Here is a 24,549-nt window from a genome sequence, read left to right as displayed (position 1 = left end):
TGCTGATTTCGGAGCGCTCCTTCTTCCTCTCTCCTCCTCCTCCTCCTCCTCTCTCTCTCTCTCTATCTCTCCTTTGCCGCCGACCGACCGATCGACACTTGCAGCCATTTTACGCAGGACTAACCCAATCATGTCGTGAAGAGGGAGGGAAAAGCTCGCTGGTCACCTGGGCAGAGCCAGCAGCCGCGCGTCCCGGTGATCGCACACAGGCAGGCGGCCACGCAGGGTCCGGCCAAAATGGTGAAGAGGAAAAGCCTGGATGAAAACGAACCGGAGTGCGGGAAGGGAATACCGTTCCCGATCCAGACCTTCCTGTGGAGGCAGACCAGGTTGGTGACATTGATAACAGGTGTTTGCCGTTGGTGAAAACGAGGCAGGGCTGACGGGGGTTTGTCACCGCGTCACACGTCAACATTATTTGATGAAGTGATTGAGAAACCCCGCCAGTGAGTGTCTGCTCACTGATTTGTGTTAAATGGAGGAAGATGGGGCTGTGGGTACAGATTGTATGATGTCACACCTGTAAAAAAAAGTGGGCCACATAGACAAAATGGGGTGATTTACTAGCCTATAACCTACATTTGTCCTTTTTTTAATCTCTCACAAGCACTCTGTTGATGTCTTTCAGTGCTTTTCTGCGGCCAAAGTTGGGAAAACAGTATGAGGCATCCTGTGTGGTAAGTCATTTCATAATACCATGTGCACGATGAGGGGAAATAATCGCTTCCCTTCCCAGTAATCTGTTTTTACCTTAATGCACCTGCAAATCAAGTGAGCTCTTGATTTTGCATTTAGCAAATTAGTTTTGCCCCCGTGCTTCCTCCCATTACCCTCGAGCTAGACTCATATCCATAATGACGCTTCTCCAGATCCCTTTGGATCCAAACAGAGCTTCCACTGTCTCTCCCACAGGCTTTTGCTCGCTCGGGGCCATGTGGGACATTTAGATAGTCAAAGAAAGAGGCTTAAGTTGCCCGCCTGATGTCTCTCTTCTCCTCTTTTTTCTCTCTCCTTTGGCTGCGTCCCCAGTCCTTTGAGCGAGTGCTGGTGGAGAACAAGCTCCACGGGCTGTCGCCGGCCCTGTCAGAGGCCATCCAGAGCATCTCCCGCTGGGAGCTGGTCCAGGCGGCGCTGCCTCACGTACTCCACTGCACCTCCATCCTGCTGTCTAACAGGAACAAGCTTGGTGAGGACGCTTTAGTCCAATCGAGCTGACAGCTTCATCCAGGTCATACCCAATCGCCAAAACACAAATCTGATTCTCCTTTTAGCTTCTTTCAGAGATCATCGCTTAAAAGGACAGAAAGGCAAATGATAGAATTAATATTTATGAGATTAAAATGGCCTGCACACAACAGGAGAGAAAAGCATCAAATCCTTCCATGTGACTTCCATGTGTCAGACATGAAACATGAATGAGCCACTGTTTGCATTATTATTGAGCAGGATTTGACACTTTCTTTAAGTAGGAGGTGGCAGGCTTTGAACTAAGCTGTTATACGCCTTCAAGTGAAAATCACTGTTGCCACACAGTAAGAGGGTCCTTCATTCAATCCAGGTCAGATCCCTCCTGTTGTGCGGCTTGTTGTCCTTGAGGGTTTCTCCTTTGGGAGCTCAGGTTTCATGCAAGAACATGCTAGATTGGTTCTCCTGTCACTCCACCTTTGACCAAAGCACTGGCTAAGTCCCTGTCAATGCTCTCGCTGCAGTATTTTGGATCAACTGAAGGCTTTTCAGAGAGTTTTTAGGACAGCTTGATAATAAGGAATTACTGTATTCCAGTCTAGAAGTAATGAAATGCATGAACTAGTTTTTTAGCATCACTCTGAGAAAGGGCATTTCTAATTGTAGAGAAATTGCACAAATAGAAGAAAGCAGTCCAACATATTTGTTTAATATGTGAAGTTAAGGACGTATCCTGGTCAAAAAGGACTCAAAGATTCCTCGCTGTGTTATTGGAGGCCTAAGTAGTGCCATCTGGAGTAAGCATCTGGTTAGATATCATATTTCTTAGATTATTAGGGTTGAGGACAATAACCTCAGTTTAAATTTAGAAGCAGGAAATTACAGGTCACCATCAAATATGACCAGTTTGTAGGCATGCAAGATTTTTTGGTAGTGGAAGCTTTCTGGTTTCTCTCTGGAGTCCACTTGCAGGTGACTTTTGGCAGGCCAGCCATGTTTAAGCAGATAAAAAAGTGTCTGTGTGTTTAGTATTTGTCTTTCGGTTACATCACAGGTCACCAGGACAAGTTGGGTGTGGCGGAGACCAAGCTGCTCCACACGCTGCACTGGATGCTGCTGGAGGCCCCACAGGAGTGCAACCATGAGCCCAGCCTGAGCCACGGCTGGTCCAGGGGCAGCAGCAGTAGCGCCTTCCTCCAGCCTGTGGGGAACCAGGGTTCCTCCCCGGGAGCTCCTAGCTCCTGCTCCAGCTCGGGCCTGGGCGGGTTAGGACAACAGCACAGCGGCTCCCTGCTGGAGGAGGATGAGCATACTCGCACCAAACTATTCCAAAAGAGCATGGCAACAGTAGAGCTGTTTGTGTTCCTGTTTGCACCGCTTGTTCATCGGATAAAGGTCTGTAACTGCGGATGCAAATGTGTACGGAATTGAAATTGATTTTTGTAACAGAGAGCCAGGATGGCACAGGCATTGTGTTAATCTGTGGCGTTAGACTATTTATAATTTTGAGAATTTTGTGATTAATTTCAGCAACCCCTGTGTTGCTTAATTTAGTACTTGCAGTCAGCATCACCCTGTGCCTATTGATCTGTGTGTGCACACAGGTGAAAGGGTCAGCTTATATTACTCCTGGGAGTGCACTGTTTCCCAGCTGTGCAGGGAATTACTGTCTTGTCTTGTTAGCATGTTGTAACGGAGGTTTAAGAATCTTAACAACACAAAACATTTAACCAAGACAGAATAATTGTTTCTGGTGTTTACAGGCTGTTTTGAGGAAAGAAATGTGTAAATATGTTGCCTTTTTCCAGGAGTCAGACTTGACCTTCAGACTGGCTAGTGGTCTGGTAATATGGCAGCCAATGTGGGAGCACCGCCTGCCTGACATCCCTGCTTTTACTGCCCTCATCAAACCTGTCAGAAACATTGTTACAGGTGAAGAAATTCCCACTTTTTAAAGAAATTCCTACTATCTTTGAGAAATCGCCGCTATCTTTAAGGGCTATATATATAATATATAGAGTATATAAAGTGGTTCTTAATCGTATTCCTTATATATAACCCATGCATCTGTGTCAGATATTCCTCCTTAACATCTTTCATGTTTAAGATGTTCAGCTGAACTAATTTTAACCTAAATCTGGGATACTTTTAGTTTACCGTGTCCCAATTATAGTTAGTTAACCATAAATAAGCTTATAATTTCAACCTTTTATCTACTGCCCTAAGCTAATACTCTATTTAACAGCAATTTAATATATAGAATTATGTTTGCTGGTGTTATATTTTTGTAGTTGGCTAATTTAAACAATTTTTTTCTAATTAAAGTTTTTTATTATTTTAAACAATTAAGAAAACCATAACATAATAACCCAAAACAACAAAAAACACACTCAGTGAAGAAAACAAATAAATACATAAATAAATTAAATAAATAAATAAACTGTTGCACACACAGTTAATTCTTAATTGAAGAAAGAAAGAAAGAAAAAGAATTAATTTAAACTATTTAAATGTTTGTTTTTTGCTATTTAAAACTGTTAATACACAAAGTTAGCTAACAGTTTTCTTCCGGCAACATAGCAGCTAAATCACTGGTGTTCATTTCATAGCTTTAGCTAGCTGCTGTAATACAGCTTTTTATCTGTTACATTAGGCTAACAGTGTTATTTGCACAGTCACCTAACAATTTCATCTCTTTAGTTATATATACTTTTATATTTCAACTGTTAATCTAAACAGTTAGCTAACAGCTTTGGCAATTTGGTCATTCGTACCTTTTTGCTATTTCAACTGCTAATACACCAAGTTAGCTAACAGTTTTGACTAGTTATCCAGCATTTCAATCACAATAAGATGGAGTCAATCTGCTGTCAGTTTGTGATTGACGGGGTTAAGCTTGGTAGTTACATGCATTTTGTTTGTGATTAACTGTGATAAATCTGTAAAAATTGCAAATCCTTTGCAATCTACATACAAAGAAATTCACACTAACAAATTCCATGAGGAACCTCACAGATTTACTGCTCTACTATCAAAGTAATGTAACAATGCCGCCCCAAAAAATCTTTACAAAAAACAAATAGTGTGTCACAGACGAGTTACGGTTATTGGCGCAGACTGACTTAGATTGATTATATTGTGTTTGCAATCCTTCTGCATTTATAAATTAGGCGGCAATAATTGCAATCGAACAGCAAAAACCTTCAATGCAATCACCAGCCAACCAGACCCTCCTATTTTTGGTGTGAAAGAACCACAATCCATAACGTTAGCTAACATATTTAGTCATAGGACACTCAGTTCTATAAATAGTGAAACGAATCATTCCAGGTGTCTGCTGCCTACTGCAGAAGAACCCTCTGGGGTACTTGTACCCCTGGTTGGGAATTAGTGTGTTAAGAGATAATCTATTTTTATTTGCTCAGAATTAACACATGTATACTGTTATGCCTGTCTAAACAGCAAAGAGGAACTCCCCAGTCAACAACCAGTGCAGCCCCTGTGGATCAGGCAACCCGGGTCCCACGGTGAGCTAACGTTTTCAGCCCATATCTTGTCAGATTCTGCTTCCCATGTTGATTGAATGTGCTCGGGCAAGAGTCTGAGGCTTCTTCCCCTCCCCTTTTCCAATGTTCCCCCTGGGGCTGGCTGTTAATATTCATTAGCACGGTGAGCCGGGGTCATGACAGAAACCACACTCCAACCTCAGAGCCTTTAATTATCAGGAACTGTCTGCCTGTCTGTCTTCCTGATATCCATCTCTATCTCTCTTCCTACCCACAGGGCTTCCAGGTGGTTTGCGAAGCCACCCAATCAGATTCCTCCTCCCCGTCAGTCGGGGAGCAGAGTTGTCGTCGTGGTAACTCAGTGGAGAAAGGTGGCCCTTCCCAACAGCAACCCCCAGCGGTCAAAGGCCCTTCCAAGAAAAAGTGAGCATGTGTTATTCAGTTTCCCCTCAAGAAGCAGTGAAACGTGTTGAAGCATCAATTTTAACTTACCAAACAAATGGATAATTGTATTAATAGAGACCCACAGAGGAAATCACACAAGCATTATTTTTGATTTATAAACGATCAATATTGGAGGCGCTGCTTTCATAAAACCTCTCGGAAATGACTAATTTTTCCACGCTTTAGCCAGTTGAGGGTTGAAGCAGTGCAGACATGACCTGCACTGACACGGAGCTGGTGCCATCGTCTTGTTGATGGCTAAACACCGAGCCCCGCAGCAGCGTCTGTCAAACCCACTGCACCACACGCCTCGCTCTGCTAGCTTGCGATGAGCTAGGGTACATGAATAGATCCACTTCCCCCCTGTGTAATATGTTGCTTCAAGCAGTACTGTCTCGTCCCTCACGCACACAACCACAGCTCTTTTCCTGTTGTGCATCAGCAAACCCATGTGACATTTTGCCCACATATCCAGGGTAATTACGCTGAAGTAATGTGCTACATGTCTAATGCTGGCATAGTCCCTGGCCTGGCTTGATTTGGTGTGCCCACTTCCAGGCCAAGGCTCAGTCTCTCTCAAGCTCTCTTTGGCAAAGGCAGGGCAAAAAATAAAAAATAAAAAGTTTACAATTACACCAAATCTGACCAGCAAAGAAGTTCCTCACTGGCAGGTTTATTTCCATCCTAAGCCCTCCGCTGCTCATCTTAGCTCATTCTGACAACCAAGCATGTCACTCCGACGCTTTTTCGCAATCCTTCTGACAGCCAGCAGCTGACTGAAAATCAAAACAAGCCCGGAAACCAACCCCCTCGCCTCCTAAAAACACCCCCGAGCCAATTATATCCTCACACATCCTTGCACCACAGGGTTTGAGCAGTGGTTACATGGTAATGCAGGAGATGGAGGATCTATCCCTCCTCTTTCCCTGCTTAACAAAGACAAATTAATTGCTTTCTTCATGCGTGCAGTGGGATTTTCAGGCTGACTGCGGGATTGAGGAGGACAGTGAGCTGAATGTAAATCAGACATGCAGCAAGGGAGAGTTTTGACGCTCTCCTGATCAAAAATACCCCCCGCCTCCCCCACCTACCCCACCAGACTCCAGGTCTCTGAGGGACGGTTTACATTTACATCTGCCAGTCACCAGGCTGTTCGTGCACCTCTGCGCTGCACCGCACTGATAAAATAATTTCCGGCACCGGGTGCTGCGAGTAATGCAGCTTACTCAACCACCGCAATCCGCGCAGCACTGCTGATGCAGTTTCCATGGCAACCGCTGGCTGCTGCATCCTCTCCTACCGCATGGAGTCGGAGGACCGGGGTGGCTGTCGTCAAGCGGTCTCTGTGGCAACCTGACACAATAGCAGTAGGGAGAGTGAGTGTGTATGTGTGAGTGTGTCGGCTAGACGGTGAAACATGATACAGCCTGCCTTCGCCGCCCGCTCTCAAAGTGATTCATGTACATATCGACCAGCACTTCCTGCTCCATTTATTACAGCGGCTGGGATTAAATGGCCCGCTACGTCTGCCTCTCCTACAGTATCAATATGTTTCTTCACAGTTTGTGGTAACTCCTTTGCAGCTCGCCAACTGCTGACCTTCATTCCTGCTTATTTATAGTGGACTCACGTAGGCTGGAGCTCCCTCCCTCCCTCCCTCCCTCTCTGCTCCTCTTCCAATGATGCTGAAGGGGGGCTCTGTCCTTGTTTATCATCCTCCTTTGATGCATTGTTAATGAAGCAATGTGGCAGGAGTTGATCACAGTCTAATATAACACAAAAGGTTGTGATGTAGTGTAATTATATATGTAGTTACGGCTTTTGGCATTGCTATCATGATATTCAGTTTAGCTACTTAGGGATAGTTTACTGTAAAGTGCCTTTTAATTCAGTTCAGTTTTATTCATATAGAGCAGGGGTCCCCAATCCCAGTCCACAAGGGCCAGTGTCCCTGCAGGTTTTACATCTCACCCTGGGTCAACACACCTGAATCACATGATTAGTTCATTACCAGGCCTCTGGAGAACTTTAAGACATGTTGAGGAGGTCATTTAGCCATTTAAATCAGCTGTGATGGATCAGGGACACATCTAAAACCTGCAGGGACACCGGCCCTCGTGGACTGGGATTGGGGACCCCTGATATAGAGCAACAGTTGCCTCAATGCGCTTTTTATTGTAAGGTAAAAGCAGAGAAAACCCCAACAGTCATATGACCCTATGAGCAAGCACTTTGGCAACAGTAGGAAGGAAAAACTCCCTTTTAACAGGAAGAAACCTCCAGCAGAACCAGGCTCAGGAGGGCGCGGCCATCTTCCGGTTGGGGGTGACGCGACATGCTGTGGAAGAGAGCCAGAGATGAATAATAACTAATACTTAAATGCTGAGATGTGTATGAGCACATATGTGAAAAGGTGACTTTAACTGCATGTGTCTGTTCATTCTACAGTCCGTGTTCTATTCCATATCTGCTACTTTTATCCACTTGTGTTGAGATTTCTCACCTGATGTCTTGCACACATTGCCTAGGAGTTGTCCCCCATATTGGATGTGATACAACCAAAGTCAGTGGTGGTTGTTCTTGGAGGGGTTTTTTGCTCCTGCTGGGTGAAACTGCTGCAAAGAAGCTCCTGCACCATAATCCTCCTAGTGATTGCTTTGGTCGCTAGTAATGCGCCATGATTTCCTATAGTTTTTCTTATGTTGTCATCAGCCTGCAAGGCAGCTGGGCAGAGTGGACACCCAAGTTTGTGAATGCAGTGACTCGAGAAGGAGGCAATGTAGAATCTTGAAATTGATACCTTCAGGCACTAAAAATCAAGCTTAAATTTCAGCTACTTTCAGTGACCTTTATGTTTTTCTGAGAACAAGAAGATCCCGTTGAGATTAAAAACCTCTTTTTCAAGGGAGACCTGGCCAAGATAGGCAGCAGCAAGTGTCCCACAGTTACAGAAATTACTCAATTAAACACAGGCAGCAACAACACACATGCAAAAATAAATGAAAAAATTAAATTAAATTCAAATAAAAATAAAAAAATCAGTTGAAATGACAATTAATCTAATTGAAACAGTTGTATGTTATGGACTTGGCCTTAAGGATTCGTAGTTTAGATTTAAAAGCACTTAATAAAATGAATTCAGTCATTTTCCATTCGTTCTGCAGTTTGTTCCAAGCCGAGGATGCTAAGTGGACAAAAGCTCTTTTACCAAATTCAGTTCAGGCAAATGGAACAGAAAGCAACAAGTAACCATGCAGACGAAGAGAATACTGACCAGCATGTTTCATTGTAAGCAGGGAACATATATAAGAAGGTAGCAACCCAAGTATTGCTTTATATATAAAACTATATAGATAAAAGTTCCTCCGACTTGCCAAAGCAGGCCATCCTACCTGAGAGTATAACTTACAGGGTGAGTCTGAAATTTGCGGTTAGTGATGAACCTCAGAGAAGCATGATACACAGTATCAACCATTCAAAGACATTGAGCAGAAGCATTCATATATACAATATCTCCATAATCCAGCACAGGCAAAAATGTCGCAGCAACAAGCCGCTTCTTTGTACTAAAAGAGAAACACAACTTATTTTGAAAATAAAATCTCAGTTTTAACTTCAGATTTTTCACATGATTCTCTACATGTGGTTTGAAGGTGAGCGAGTCATCAATTAAGATTCCCAGATATTTATGGGTGTGAACCAACTCTATTTTATTACCTTCAAGAGTGGTTACTGATGGGATTGTTTGGGCCCATTTTCTTGATTTAGAAAACAACATGAGCTTTGTTTTGTCTGCGTTGAGAACAAGTTTAAGCTGAAGTAATGTGATGTGAATGTGATAATTCAAGAAGGAAATCACATTTTTGTCAAATTAATGCCATAGGTGCATCTACTAAAAATCTCAATGACTTCAAATTCCAGTGACCTTGACCTCACGTTCAGAGGTCAGTTTTTCTCATCGACTACTAGCTGAGGTGTAGTCCACCGGAAATAGAGAAGGTTCGCCTTCAGAGTAAAGCTTGATTTAGGCTTTTATGGGAAAATCTACATCACACAGTAACTGGAAACTCTGTTTGTTTCAACACTGTAACCTTCCAGCCATTCAAGTCATTATGGTATGTGTCAACCCAGCGTACATTTCTCAGGCGGTGCAGGTCAGCTTATGTAAAAGGTTGCAACATACGGTTAAAATTGGGTTCTGGTTATGGCGTAGGTTATGCTGTAGATCTGATGCAGAAGCATCATTTATGTGAAAATGTTGTGCCTCAGGACTGCAGCTAGCAACAGTCTACTGTGTCCAGTTTGTGTCCCACTGTTTACAGTTTCACTGCAGCTTTGAGAGCAGCTGCACAGTGTTTAGAGACCAGTTCATCATGAAAGTGATGAACTGGTCTTCAACTACAACCTCAGCAGTCTGCTACTGGTTGGTTTGTCAGCCAGTACAACTGGAACTTTATCATGCATTTCTCCAACATGCTGGTTCAGTTGTCCATGAAACAACATATCGATTGAGCTGAAAGTCCTGACAGATCATCTGATTTTATCCTTTTATGACTCCACTGACACCCTTCAAAGTATCGAATCAGCAAATCTCATGTAGGCTGCACAATTTAAGCTGCTACAGACTGCTTACTTTTTGCTGCTGCCTCTGCAAGCTGCTTTGCAACCAAACCCCACGCCTTGCTCCTCCTTTACATGCTTTTTCATCTTCTTCTTCTTTTTTTTTTACCTCTATCAATGTCATATACCATATATTGTCACCAATGTTCCCTCTAAACCAGGGCTCTAGACTAACTTTTTGCCATGGGCGTACCGGTACGCCTAACTTTAAAAAGTTAGGCGTACCGGCACAAAAGTTAGGTGTACACAAATTTTATAATAATTTATATAATATAATGTGTTTTTCTGGATACACTGTGCTTTTTCAGCATTCAAAGATTGATGACACTGTGTCAGAGCACTGGCATGAATGAATGAATGAATTTCAGAAGGATCAGGCCTTAACTTAACAGAAAAGTTAGCAATAGTTCTTTTCCTATTACAGCTACATCCACGTCTGTCGTGCCTAGGCTGCTCACTAGGGCTGGGTATCATCACTGATTTCTATAATCCATTTGATTCCGGTTTTCAAAGTCCCGATTCAATTCAACTTAGCCTCAGACATTCAGAAATATTATAATTCTGATCATTTATCAGTACTGACTTCATCAGAATTGTGAACATCACAGCAGATGTATGGGCTCAAAATGTGGTTATAAATATTTTGTACTTGTAAAAAAGATTTGTATGTGTAAAAAAGATTTGTGTGTGCGTAAAAAAGATTTGTATGTGTAAAAAAGATTTGCGTGTACGTAAAAAAGATTTGTGTGTACGTAAAAAAGATTTGTGTGTGCGTAAAAAAGATTTGTGTGCGTAAAAAAGATTTGTATGTGTAAAAAGATTTGCGTGTACGTAAAAAAGATTTGTGTGTACGTAAAAAAGATTTGTGTGTGCGTAAAAAAGATTTGTGTGCGTAAAAAAGATTTGTATGTGTAAAAAGATTTGCGTGTACGTAAAAAAGATTTGTGTGTACGTAAAAAAGATTTGTGTGTACGTAAAAAAGATTTGTGTGTGCGTAAAAAAGATTTGTGTGCGTAAAAAAGATTTGTATGTGTAAAAAGATTTGTGTGTACGTAAAAAAGATTTGTGTGTGCGTAAAAAAGATTTGTATGTATAAAAAAGATTTGTGTGTGCGTAAAAAAGATTTGTATGTGTAAAAAGAATTTGTGTGTGCGTAAAAAAGATTTGTATGTGTAAAAAGAATTTGTGTGTGCGTAAAAAAGATTTGTATGTGTAAAAAAGATTTGTATGTGTAAAAAAGATTTGTGTGTGGACTTAGAAAAAAAACCCCTGCAAGTTACAAGTACTGATTTTTGACCCTATTTTTCTTCCCTTCATCTGATTGGTGAATGTCATGTCAATCACAAATGTAACAATCCAATCAGAGAACAGATGGGTTTGGCTGTCGGAGGGGCGCTGTTTTGAACTGCAGGTCCTTGAAGGGTGATACCGTTTGAAGCTGGAGGATCGCTATATAAATATCCGATAGCAGCTAGGTCCCCTAACTTTCAGTAGCTGTTGAAAGGATAAAGTTGTGGTATATCAGTGGTTAGAAATAACATTATTACTTTAGGATTAGTTTAACACAAAGTCAGGGCTGACCCAGGACCATTGCTGTGAGTCACAGTGCGCAGCATAAAAGTCCTTTCACATCAGATGCAGGATACGCTGCTAATGCTAACTAAAAGCAAAGGATCCAGAATTTGTTACGCTGGCTGCTGGGCTCTGTGGGTTTTTGCAGCAGCTCTACCTGTACTAGATGCACCTTCTCCTTGTCTTTTCTATCTCTGACTTTATGTCCTCTACAAGAGTTTTTTTTTTTTTTTGCTAGTTCTTCAAATGTTCAATAAAAACATGTATGCTAATTCATAACGAAGAAAGCTTTGTAATGAAGACTGTCATTTCCAAAACACTGCCCGCCCCCACCCCGCGGTCCGCAGCGCTGTTGAAAAGGCTGTGGAAGTCCCTGTATTAAACACGTAGACCTGTGACACAAAAATCACCAAACTCGGACGACCACAGACTGTTTTCCTTCGTGGTGATGAAGGAAAACGCTGGGTTGGCATGTAAAAGGGCATTTATTCCCTTCAAAGACCTGCAGTTCAAAAAAAGCGCCCCTCGACAGCCAAACCCATCTGTTCTCTGATTGGATTGTTACATTTGTGATTGACATGACATTGACCAATCAGATGAAGGGAAGAAAAATAGGGTCAAAAATCCGTACTTGTAACTTGCAGGGGGTTTTTTTCTAAGTCCACACACAAATCTTTTTTTACGCACACACAAATCTTTTTTACACATACAAATCTTTTTTACGCACACACAAATTCTTTTTACACATACAAATCTTTTTTATGCACACACAAATCTTTTTTACAAGTACAAAATATTTATGACCACATTTTGAGCCCATACCAGATGCCTTTGTGTGAAAGTAACTGAGAATAAAACACAGAAAAACATGAAGGAGATTTTCCTGGTCTGGCTTTTTATAGCAGATAACCTTAAAAATATTCTATAATGTTCTGCATATAAAGTTTACATTTCTTCAGTATTGAATAACAGAAAAAACAGGCTTTCTTGTCCGAGGTCATTTAAGTGAAAAAAAGAAAAAGACAGCAGCCACAGCGCTGTAAACAACGGTAGACTGGTGGGTAATAAGCGAATGAATAATACAGAAAACAGAGATTGGAGACGGGAAACTGTTCTTGAAGTACAGAGATAGAGAGAGAGCTAGCTGTGCATGGAGTGTGATTTTAATAGTCGTGGAAGCAAAACAGCAAAATTCATGACGACATTGGTCAAATGTGAAGCGCAGTTTGCTGCTTCTTTTGCTGCTGGCTCGGTGAATTTTGGTTGGAGAGAGACAAAACCTGCAGCTCAGAATCAGCGCAAAAAGACGTAAACACAGCGCGGACCGGACGCATCAGAACCGCTAAGCTCCGACAGCGTGTCCGTCTACGGGCCGTCGGGTGAGAAAGCCGAGAAAGACAAAGTTGATTCTGATGCGTCGGTCCGTTCTGTGTTTACGTCTTTGTGTGGAATCCGTGTACCTGCTCTCATTTGCTGTTTGGTTGTTGTTGAAATGGTTTTGTGAGCTTTAATCTGAGAATCTGGCGTTTCTGGCAAAACACAGTTATATTTAAAAGTCGATTCAGGATATAATGAATTGATATCGCTTTATTCAAGCTACTCACCTCCCACTTCCACCTGCACTTTCAACTGGACCACGGCCAATCAGAGAGGTCCCACCCCTGACTATCTCTGATTGGTTTAGTCCACGATAGGGGCAAAATGTGTGTCTGTTGTTGACCACAGGGAAGGTTGCAGATTTTTTTTTTTTTCTTTTTGCTACCCGAACAGTTGGTCGCACAGGTGCAACCAAATATTTTTTTTAGTCGCACCACTGAAAAATTTGGTCGCATTTGCGACCAAATTGGTCGCACTCTAGAGCCCTGCTCTAAACTGCGGGCGTGCGCAATTGCGCACTGCTAGCACGGTCTCTGCGCACAGGAAAAAAATCTAACCTGAATTGAAATTAAAATCAATACTTTAACAATTCTGTTTTGCAGTGTTAGTCAGTAAGTGACTGGCTGCTCCAGTATGGGATTAGAACGATGCCACCGTATCCCATAGTCCAGCCAATGATGCGATTCACATTCGTATATACGCAGCTAATCAACGTCGTTGACAGGCTACGACAGCGTCCTTATGTGCCGACACCGGTGTTTTAGCTAGCGAAGCAGCGTGGCTGATGTGGAGTGAAGCCACGTTAATGACAACGTGTACAACCATTGGAGATGTGAGCAGGACTGACGGAAGAATTGACGGGAAAAGTGTTGACTTTATACCAGTTTTTAAATTGTGTTGATAGGCCACGTAAAACCAGAGTTATGATAAAAAAATATATATATATATTTACCAAACATATATGTAATGTTTGGTAAAAATGGCGTTTTATAAGGAGAACGCTCGAAAGCGCTCTCCGTATGTGAGCAAAAACAAAATCAAAAAATTTCCCAGCCTTTCCTGTTGGTGGAAAAATATACCATGTTGACCAATCAAAAAATGAAAAGGCAACATGGCATTTAGTTGTTTAGAAAGGGGGAAGTTTTAGGAGTGACGGCGGTGTTTTGAGATGTGAGAGATTTGCGACGTTTAGCGCAAATCTTGTGTCGTTAGTGTGTAGTGTAGTCAATAGTTTTGTTGTGTTGTCAGAACAATGAGGCGACTACTGAATGTTACAGGTGATACAGGAGTGATACATCTCCTGTTGTCAGGCCTGCAGGTATCAGGCTGTTGTTCTTCTTTATCTCATAGTGGACAGAAATAATTTTTTGGAGTGGCACAAACAATTTGTGTGGCATCAAATTTGATGCAGAACAGCTGATTGTTCTGTAAATAGTTTGAAATGTTTATTTAAAAAACCGCCTTGGCTGCATTTTTAAGTAAACAGCTGCAAAAAACTTTGTTGTTTGCATAACTCGATTCGATGCTGGCGTGACCAAAGTACACACATCTAATGTTGCTCATTGTGGTCCAAGTGGCTGCTCAGGGAGTTTGTGTGTCACTCAGACACATGAAAAATTAGAGGGAATGTTGATTGTCACTGGCATATGCTCTCTATGTGGGTCTTGTTGCTACTATCCTCACCTCTGGCTTTTTGGACACAGAGATCCCAAAACAGAGGAATACTGTCAGACATAAACGGCTGCAGATAGAAACAGAACAGCTTGCTACCCAGTTACACCCGGTAACTTTTGTTTAAGGAGCTAAACTTTTTCTTAAAACTAACTGTGGTCTAAAAGCCATCAGCTATTAGGTAAATTAGACCACAGATATAGCAGAAGCTGTTCTTACTTTATAAAAATTGAGCAATCAGGTTACATGTCACCTGTTACATCTCTCTAGCTATGTCAGAGTTGCAGGTTTCACAGAGCAGAGCAGTTACAGCGGATGTAATAAAGGCAACTCTTTCTTAGTCCCACAAAATCTATCTGACAATGTAGCACCCATCCAGTTATGCGGAAGTGTGGATATGTTGTGCCCGAATGTTAAAATGCTCTGAAACAAACGGCGAATACAGGCTTAACTCTTTGATGCACACATATCTTCATTTAGCTTCTAGCTTTCACAATCACAGTTGGTTGTGCCCTCTTGCTTGTTGAACTCCCCGCAAGGGCCCGATTTATTCTGCATACCTTCACGTACTAGGTGAACTCCTTTCATAGATTGATTTAATCTGTGCGTGATTAATTTCTGTACTGTCTTTTAAAATTAAACTTCACCATCTTAAAGGTTGAACCTGTGAAACTTCCTTTATTTCCTCTCTCTTCTTTCAGAACATCAGCTCCTGCCGGCCTGCCAGCATCGTTGGCCCAGCGGGCACGTTACGCCACTTATTTTGATGTGGCTGTGCTGCGCTGTCTGCTGCAGCCGCACTGGACGGAGGAGGGCGTGCACTGGGCCTTGATGTACTACCTGCAGCGCCTCAGGCAGATCCTGGAGGAGAGGCCTGAACGTCCCCCAGAGCCCTTGGTTGCACCTCTGCCACGGCCACGCAGCAGCTCCATGGTGGCTGCGACACCCTCACTGGTCAACACCCACAAGACTCAGGTCACTCATCGAAACAGCTTTAATAGTCGCCTCTAAGCCATCTTTAGGATGTCCGTGTTGCTCCTGCTGGTTCGTGACCTTTGCCTTCTCTTATTTTTCGCAGGATATGAGCTTAAAATGCAATGAAGAGGGGAAATCTCTGAGCACAGAGACCTTTGCAAGGGTTTCCCTGACTAACCTTCGTCGGCAGGCTGTCCCTGACTTGTCTTCCGACCTGGGCATGAACATCTTCAAGAAGGTCAGAGACTGGCCTTTATGTTTTAAGCTAAAACAATAAATACAGATTCATGTGATTGAGAGGACCTGTTGTTCCACTTCAGTTTAAGAACCGCCGCGAGGACCGCGAGAGAAAGGGCTCCATCCCCTTCCATCACACGGGGAAGAAGCGCCAGCGTCGGATGGGGGTTCCCTTCCTGCTGCACGATGACCACCTGGACGTCTCTCCCACCCGCAGCACCTTCTCCTTCGGAAGCTTCTCTGGCCTGGGTGACGACAGGCGGGCCCTGGAACGTGGAGGCTGGCAGGCCACCATCATGGGTAATGAGATTGGATGCCACCAGTTTGAAGTCTTGCTTCCACTCCACCGAGCTTTCATGAGTCAGAGGATTTAGTCTGGATCTGGCTGTCAGCTGGTGAATTAGGTCACTTCATTGACACTGGTATTCCTTATGAGCTCTCACTGAATAGTGGAGATTAACATTCGCTCAAGGCACAAAAGCAGTTATTATTTTTATTATTTTCAAGAGTTAGTGACTTTTTAAAGGCTTATTTCCATTAAGAAAAAAAACCTACTGTCCTCTTTTACCATGCTGTTATGAACCCACTTAACCTGAGCTGCTGCTAGAAAGATTCAAGTCTGTGTCATAGTGTATAAGTATGAGATACTTCTTACAACATGTCATAATTTGAAACCCATGACTGCTGGAGGGTCAAATTGTTGCTCCTATAGTTTGCTAATTAGAGCAGAAACTCTTAAAAAATAAAAGAAATTATGAAAATGCCCGTAGCTGGCCATTGATAATTATTTTAGCACTTTATGTCTCAAATATTTATACATTGAAATACACTCATTGGACACTGTTTACCTTGCAAAAGAGGTTGCTTTAAGTTTTCATGGTACAGACTAAACAAGGTGCTGGAAATATTCATTAGAGACTTTAAGTCCACATTGACATGATAGCATCACACAATTGCTGCTGATTTCTAGGCTGGACATGCCAGAGGGGCTCTACTGGATCAAGATCTAGTGACTGTGGAGGATGGATGGAAACCATGGACATCAGATACAGCTGGGTAAAAAAAAAAAGTTTAACTTTCAGCTCAACAAACACCAAAGCCGCAGAGACAGACTCTCTGGGGTAGGCAGGACGTAAATGCACTCTGTCTCTGTGGGCTTTGATGTTTGCTGAGCTTAAAGTTAAGCTTTTCTTTTCAGCTCCATCTGATGTCCACGTTTAGTTGTGTTATTTGGTTGTGTGCTTTCGACCTAAAACGTGTCCATTTGTTGCATCTCTTTCCAGGCAAATTCACACGGCGGGGCAGCACAGACACAGCTGCAGATGCAGACAGCCTGAGTGCCAAACACTCTCATTCCCACCACTCGCTGCTCAGAGACATGCCCGACCACTCTAACAGCCACAGTGACAACACCGTCAAGGAGGGTAAGAAGATGGTTTAAATATGGGCCTGAGCAGGTATTTAAAGCAAGCCCAAAAGTTAAATTTCTAGATGTTAAAAAACCTGAAGGAGTCTTAAAGGGGACCTATTATGACTTTCCTGGTTTCCTGTCATATATACACCGGAAATGAAGGCCACAGTTTCCAAAAAAAAAAAAAGAAAAAAAAAAAAGAGCTAAAAGCTGCTCTAAATCCTTGTTTTTAGACAGTTTTTTAATACTCTTGGATCTGCATGACATCATTGAGAGAGAATATGCATAATATGGTCATCTCAGAGCAGCCAATCAGAAGAAAGTTGGCTTAAAAGAGGAGGGACTGCACCAAAGCCCAGCCTGAGGTGAAGACGGATTATTTTGAAGCATGAATCATGCAAAGCTGCTCTGTTAGAGTCTCAAATATGGTGCTAGGAATGAGCAAAATGAGTAGACCAGTGTATTGATTTGTCTTTCCTAGGCTTAACAAATCAACAGAACATAGATGATGTCACTCACACAGTTTAAACTCTCTCTTTTGTTGGTAGATGGTTAAAAAACAATAAAAGATAGATCACAGATGTTTTAAATGAGACAAATTAAAGCCGGCATACGTCAAATCAAAATGAGTTCTTAGAGATGCTGGCAGAGTGCAAGAGGAACCACAAACATCCACGTTATTTGAAAGTAAAGCGAAATAAACAAATTATCCACTGCTGATCACATTAGTGTCCATCAGCTACAATAAAGGGAGGACAGATGCTGCCGGCTCCCTTTGAGGCTCGCTGAGCAAAGCAGAAATAGGGCAGGATTATATAACAGCAATATTGTTGTGACAATGCTAATTTACACACAAACTACACACAAAATAAGAGCACCGGCTTTTAAACTGATTCACACTCTGCCACACGCTTTCTGTTTGGGTTTAGCGAGAAAGGAGCTGAATTTGACATGAGGTGCTGCCGGGATGAAAAGTACCAAAGTATCAGGCTCATTTTGTGAGGAAGCTGTCAAAAGGGTCAAATTTGCAGAAAGGACACTTTTGTATTCAGTACATATCACATGCAGGACTGTAGAGATTCAACCGTAAATATGAGAAGAATAAATAAGTGACTGAACTCAAATACGAGAATGAAATGGTTTCTTTTCGTTGACACATGGGCTTCAACATTAACCATTGTTCCATTGTTGCTTTTGAATCGCTTGCCAGATGGCAGCAGGGAGAACAAGCTGTGTCTGGGATGGTTATTGTCTTTAAGTGTCCTCGGAGCGCTGAGGAGACACCTCACCTAATCAGTATCATTGACCCGGTGGGTGTAATCACCCACCCGAGCCTCCCAGTTTTCAACTGTTCACATCCGATCCCAGTTAATGATCTTCACAGTTTGGATGCTTTCTATTGCTTCTGTGTAAAAGGTTCCAAGACCTTGCCAGAGTGCTGTGACATCAGACACAATAACACTTAAATTAATCATTAAAGTCTCAAACTGAGCGTGCCAGGGTTTTTTTTTTTTGTGTGTGTGTTGATCTCTTACAATTTGAATGCAGCAAGTGAAATGGTGCCAAGTGAAAAAAAGAAAAAAAAAAACAGGTTTCACACACATTTCTTCTCAAGTACATCTCTGTACAACCTTCTGGCTGTTGTGCCTTATGTGAAGCTATTAAAGCTAAACCCAAAAGAATAACTTTATGAGCAAAATGCAAAGGTATGTGGAAAACTAAGTACATCCATTATCCTTTTGCTGCTCTGGAACATTCAGGTTTGTGATCACAGAATGCAGCAATGCAAACTTTATAGGAGCAGACGTTCGAGCAAATACCCAAGAGCGACATCAGTTAACATGTTAAATCTTAACATTTATGACAGTACAGTTCCAAAAAGACTGATAAGTGTGGCTTGTTTGGAGAGGTTTCCAGGAGAAAGCCTCTTCTCTGTTAAAAAACATACAAACAAACAAAAAACACGGCAGCACAGTTTAGGTTTGCAAAGTTGCATCTGAACCAACCACAAGACTTCTGTAACAATGTGGTTTGGACAGACGAGACCAAAGTGGAGTTGTTTATTTGTAGTATGAAGCACCACAGTTGGAGAAAATGGAACTCAACACATCAAGACAACCACCTCATACAAACTGGCAGCACAGTGGTGGTGGGGTCATGATTTGGGCTTGTTTTATGGACCTGGTCAGCTTCCAGTCAATGAGTCTTCATGGTCTACCAAATTATCTGTCTGACTGCTGTTATTGGTTCCAACTGGGTCATGCAACAGGAGAATGATCTCAAACAAAGCAGCGATGACTGAAAAAGAAAACAACCAAAGTTCTGCAATGACCCAGTCAAAGTCCAGACCTTTGTACCTGGAACATAACATAGTTAGATAAACATCGAACTAATAATACAAGAAAGGTCTCTATCTACCCATCTGTACATCACTGGAAAAACCACAGCCATTCATCAGATCCACAAAACAGTTGAGCTAAAGCACTATGGAGCTACCTAAGTGGAACAAGAGGGCGATCTCGAGGATCTGTGAGTTAGAAAAACTATTAACCAGGACCGTGTACTCAATAAAAAATGATTTTCTGTTGTCTAAAGTTCGATCTCAGATCTCCACCATCACCATGGCGGCGTTCAACACAACAGTTGCGTCCTTTAACGTGGGCTACGCCGACTTCTTCACTGAGCACATGAAGAAACTCTGCAACCCCGTGGCTGTACCTGAAATCCCAGTGGAGCCGCTGGCATGCGCAAACCTGCCGCGCAGCCTCACTGACTCCTGTATCAACTACTCCTGTCTGGAGGAAGGCGAGAACATCGAGGGCACCAATAACTTTGTGCTGAAAAACGGCATGTTGGACCTCACAGTGAGTGATTTAATTGGACCCTGGGGGCAAATACAGCTATTAGAAGTTATGGCCCTATTTGGCTGCTCTAATAAGCAATTATGTCACCAGTGGGACTCCAAGCAGACTCGATTCTGATGCTTTCCTTTTTAAGTCATAACATCACAGACACTTTACAGTTTCCTTAATTATTTCTCTTATGTTATTGGGACCTTCTTGGTCAAACTAAATAATTCTCTGATTTTGTCACCCTTTCTTTGCCTTCCTTCTTCCAATTTAGGCTATCCTGAGAGCTCTTTACTCCATTCTCAGCCACGATATCAGTTCCAGGATCTGCGACGTGGCTCTCAACATCATCGACTGCCTGCTGCAGCTGGGCGTGGTGCCCGGGATGGGCAAGTTGTCCAAGCCAGATAACAAGGAGAACCAAGAGGCTCGTGTCAAAGATGCGGCAGCTCAGGGCCTCGAAGGAGTCGCCCAGGGAGGCGGGCCGATTGCAGGGGCTGGAGGAGGTGGAGGAGGGGGTGGTGGAGGAGGAGGAGGAGGGGGAGGGGGAAGTGGTGGAGGGAGCGGGCAGGGGAGCAAGGACGATGTGAAAAATAATAAGGATGACGATAAAAAGGTGTGTTTGAACAGGTTTGTTTAGAGTGAGATTGTAAAGGTGTAGGATGCCTGAATGTCTCAACTTGTGTGTTTTCTTGCTTCTCTTCACTGGGAACAGGAAGAAGCTGGTGGCCTCAGCCCCCACCGCCTGGCTTTGACAATGCTCATAAAGATAGTCAAGTCTCTGGGCTGTGCTTACGGCTGTGGTGAGGGCCATCGAGGACTATCAGGAGATCGCCTGAGGATGCAGGTTACTCTCTATTCTCTAATTCTTTGAATGTGTGCAAATAAACACAGTTTCAGATGGTGACATCGATTCATTACCTATTAATTATTTACTGAATTGCTCCTTCGGTGTAATAAAAGTTTAATAAAAATGAAACTCATTGGCTGGAGCACTGGGCTGAGTTTCTAACTTCAGTGAGAGACAGCCGCAATTTCTTTTTAATTCTAATCAATTGGTTTTTTCATTAAAAACAAACATAGCATTAGTTCAGGCAGGCCACAAAACCCTAGCTGCAAATACTGGCTCTTCAACTAATCTCACTGCCAGTGCACATCTACAGATGACTCAGCTGATAGTGATCTAAAAATCAATTCAGAGAGGGTGGTATTTTAACTTGGTTTAGGATCTGCAAGCCACTTTGGAACCCACCTCCACTCATACAGTGGAGACAAAAAGTGCTGTTTAAAAGTATTTTTGTTTGTTTTTTGTTTGTTTGTTTGCATATTTGTCACATTTACATTTACACAAAAACTGAACTTTGTGGAAGGTTTGAGTCCCGCATATCTGGGATCAAACTAACAATGATCCAAAACACACCACCTCTGGATGGTTAGAAACAACCAAAAAAACAAAAACAAAATGAAAGTGTTGGAGAGACATAGTGAAAGTCTGGACTTTAATTTGAATGAGATGCTTTGGCATGAGCTTAAACAGGCTGTTCAGTTAGTTTTTCACACAGGGCCAGGCAGGTTTAAAGAACTTTTCCTTTAAATGAACTAAATCATAATTTAAAAATTGCATTTTGTACTTACTCGGAAGGGGGGGAGATACATTTTCTCAGAACTGCATAAACTACTGAAGATGGAAATAAAAATTTCAATGGTAAATTAAATTTAAAGGAAAGCCACTTTATTGCTAGCTGACTTATTTAAAAAAAAAAAAAAAAAGTCCAGCAGCCAGAAACTTTGCTCTTGAAGTTAATTTTTAAAAATCTTTCTTTCAGGCCCAGAACTGCCTCACCAACCTGTATAAGCTGGACAAGCTTCAGTTTCGCCTGACTATGCGCGAGTATGTCAACAGAGACTCCCTCAATAACATAGTCGACTTCCTGCATGCACTGCTGGGCTTCTGCATGGAGCCCATCACTGACAGTAAGTGCTGCGTGTGCTGTGGTGTGTGTTTGTGTGTGTGCGCGAGAGGGATGCAGATACGAGACAGTCACAAAGAAAAATATCATAAATGCTGGTAATAAATGCAGAAACAGGATGAACAACACTGGCTTTGATTGCGTATATTGGATTGTTGCTGAAAAATCGTGTGGTAGGGGTAAAAATATTGTTAATTAATTTGAGCATTATTTTTTTTAAATTAATCGATTAATCGTTAAGTCCACAAAATGTAGGGAAATACAAATGTTGACAAGTTTACAGCTACATCAGTGCTTTGAATTAAATACAAGTCTGAATGGTAACATGCTCACAATAACAGAAAAATATATCATTTGCACTTCCTAAACAGTAGCATGCTACTGTTTAGGAAGTTTGTTAGCATGTTCACCGCTGAGTTCATTGTCCGCATGCTAATTTGCTAGCAACTAATCAACATTTCCATCAGCTATGTGCTAATTAACAATATTTCTTGCATGCTAGCAGGAAGATACTGAACATGCTAACATTACCCTTCTAAACATCAGCATGCTAGCAGCTTATGTGTGAGCATGTTAGCATCCTGGGTGGTGATTACTACCAAATTAAACCAAAGTATTGGATAAATTAAGAATTTTAACTGAACATAAGCTTAAAGTTATCGAAATAGAGTGCTGCAGGAATGAGTCTTACCACCACACAATGAGTTAGCATTTTACACTTATGGTTTCGTCATCTGCCTGAAAGATACCTGTTTATGGTTAACATAGAAGCTTTACATAAGTAGTAATGGTCTGATCTTTAGCAGTTCTTCTAATTAGGTAAATACAATCTGAGATGAACACAAGACAAATTACAGTATGTCATTATTTTTGGAAAACTAAAAACACCCCAACATTCAGTAGCTTGTTAAAATAAATTGTAGAATAAACACACAATAATGTAAAGTAATTGTTTTAAGGATGACCCCACCAGTCTTTCTTATCACTATGGAGGAATTTTGGTCGACTCTTCTTTTCAACGTAGCTTCAGTTAATTGAGGTTTGCAGGCATTTATTTGTGCACACCTCACTTCAGGTCCCACCACATGTCATGTTGTAGAGTTGCTGCTGTGCTTGGGATCATTGTCCTATTGCATGACCTAGTTTAATCCAGACTTTCAGACAGATGGCCCCACATTTTACTCTAGAATACTTTGGTATACAGAGGAGTTCATGGACAATTCAATAAGTGCAATGTGTCCAGGTCCCGTGGCTGTAAAACAAGCCCAAACATCACCCCTCCATTAATGTGCTACAGTATAAGGTGTTTGTGCTGATATGCTGTGTTTGGTTTTGTGCATTATGGTTAAACATCTCCACTTTGGTCTCATCTGTCCCAAGGACATTTTTTCAGAAGTGTTGTGGTTTTTTCCAGTGCAACTCTGCAAACCTAAACTGTGCTGCCATGTTCTTTTTAGGGAGAAGAAGGCAGCCCTTACAAACAAGCCATACTTATTCAGTCTTTTTATAATTGTACTGTCATGAACTTTGACATTTAACATGCTAACTGAGGCCTGTAGAATCTGAGTTGTAGCTCTTCAGTTTTTGCTTGGACAACCTTTCATGGGAAGATTGGGGCATTGTGTTAAAACACACCTGGATGCTCCAGAGCAGCAAACTGAGACAACTTCTCCTCTTATAGAGATGCTGATGATCAATTATTCAAGTGCATCTGATTAGCAGTACCTGGCTGTTACCCTGTTAATTCCTATGGTAGCAGTAAGGGTATAGTTAGTTTTCCACAGGACTATAAATAAGTGTGTCATAGGCTAGGTATTTGCCAACAAGCTAAAGAAACAAGAATATAGGGGAGATTTTGTAAAGTCATGCAACATTAGCATTAATCCTCACTCCCTTATTAGTCATTCAGCCCCTTCCTAAGCCTGATTCTGTTGAAGGGCTTTTCCTGTTAAAAGGGATTTCTTTCTTCCCGCTGTTGCCAAGTCCTGCAAACAGAGGGCTGTTTGATTATTTGGGTTTTCTCTAATATAATATGATTTTTACCCTAAATGTGCTTTGAGATGACTGTAGTTGTAAACCAGTGAAACCAAAATCAAAAACCACTAAAATTTTATGGAGCTTTATCCTTTTGAATGAAATCATTAAGTATCATACACCTATATTTCCCACAGAGCTTTTTTTCGAAAGTAATTCAAAAAGTTAATGGAAGAATCCCATTGGCCTCTTGTCAACAGGCTAATATGGAAATGTGTCATTCCTGCAGCAAAATTACAGTGTGAGGGAATTACAGTACTCAAGACTCAAGATATTCATCTTAACAGTATATGCACAAGCGAATTTGTTTATTTATTTTTTAAATCAAAGGCTTAAACGATTAATCGATTTCCAAGTTAACTGTTCGGTAAATGTTTCAACCTAATGGCGCAGATATTTATGCTCTAGCAAAGTCTGTCAGGTTTATTTTACTCAGATCTGTCCCATTAAAAGGTCTAGTGTGGACGCTACAGTACAGGCCAATATAAATGAAATAATATCACATAAAGAGGTAAATACTTAAAGCTCTAGTGTGGTCGACAAAGCTGAATTGTCCTACCACTGTCTCACCCCGCACTTCGACTTTGCATTTCAGCGCTATCTCTGTTTATATATGTGTTTTCCCCCTTCCTCCTTCCACTTGTCTCCGCTCGTCCGTGTCGCTTTCCTTCGTTGTCCTCCTCCTCCTCCTGCTTCCA

At 41.9% G+C, this 24,549-nt stretch overlaps 1 protein-coding gene across 3 annotated transcripts in view; it reads left to right on the top strand.

The window, feature by feature from the left end:
* unc80 (unc-80 homolog (C. elegans)) overlaps positions 1 to 24,549 on the top strand; it is an 84,777-nt gene continuing 60,228 nt past the window's right edge. For all 3 annotated transcript variants that reach the window (XM_080878193.1, XM_080878192.1, XM_080878191.1), the window contains exons 1-15: positions 1 to 329; positions 629 to 677; positions 1,030 to 1,186; positions 2,240 to 2,580; positions 2,994 to 3,117; positions 4,648 to 4,712; positions 4,969 to 5,114; positions 15,077 to 15,350; positions 15,454 to 15,588; positions 15,671 to 15,887; positions 16,871 to 17,011; positions 19,594 to 19,862; positions 20,122 to 20,463; positions 20,563 to 20,694; positions 21,674 to 21,821. In XM_080878193.1, the coding sequence (XP_080734319.1) occupies positions 238 to 329; positions 629 to 677; positions 1,030 to 1,186; positions 2,240 to 2,580; positions 2,994 to 3,117; positions 4,648 to 4,712; positions 4,969 to 5,114; positions 15,077 to 15,350; positions 15,454 to 15,588; positions 15,671 to 15,887; positions 16,871 to 17,011; positions 19,594 to 19,862; positions 20,122 to 20,463; positions 20,563 to 20,694; positions 21,674 to 21,821 (2,632 nt within the window). In that variant the 5' untranslated portion in view covers positions 1 to 237. The remainder of the gene's footprint in view (positions 330 to 628; positions 678 to 1,029; positions 1,187 to 2,239; positions 2,581 to 2,993; positions 3,118 to 4,647; positions 4,713 to 4,968; positions 5,115 to 15,076; positions 15,351 to 15,453; positions 15,589 to 15,670; positions 15,888 to 16,870; positions 17,012 to 19,593; positions 19,863 to 20,121; positions 20,464 to 20,562; positions 20,695 to 21,673; positions 21,822 to 24,549) is intronic.

The sequence above is a fragment of the Rhamphochromis sp. 'chilingali' genome (assembly GCF_963969265.1).
Source record: "Rhamphochromis sp. 'chilingali' genome assembly, chromosome: 3".
Taxonomy (NCBI): domain Eukaryota; kingdom Metazoa; phylum Chordata; class Actinopteri; order Cichliformes; family Cichlidae; genus Rhamphochromis; species Rhamphochromis sp. 'chilingali'.
Note: the sequence above shows the minus strand (reverse complement) of the source record. Positions and strands in the feature narration are given on the sequence as shown.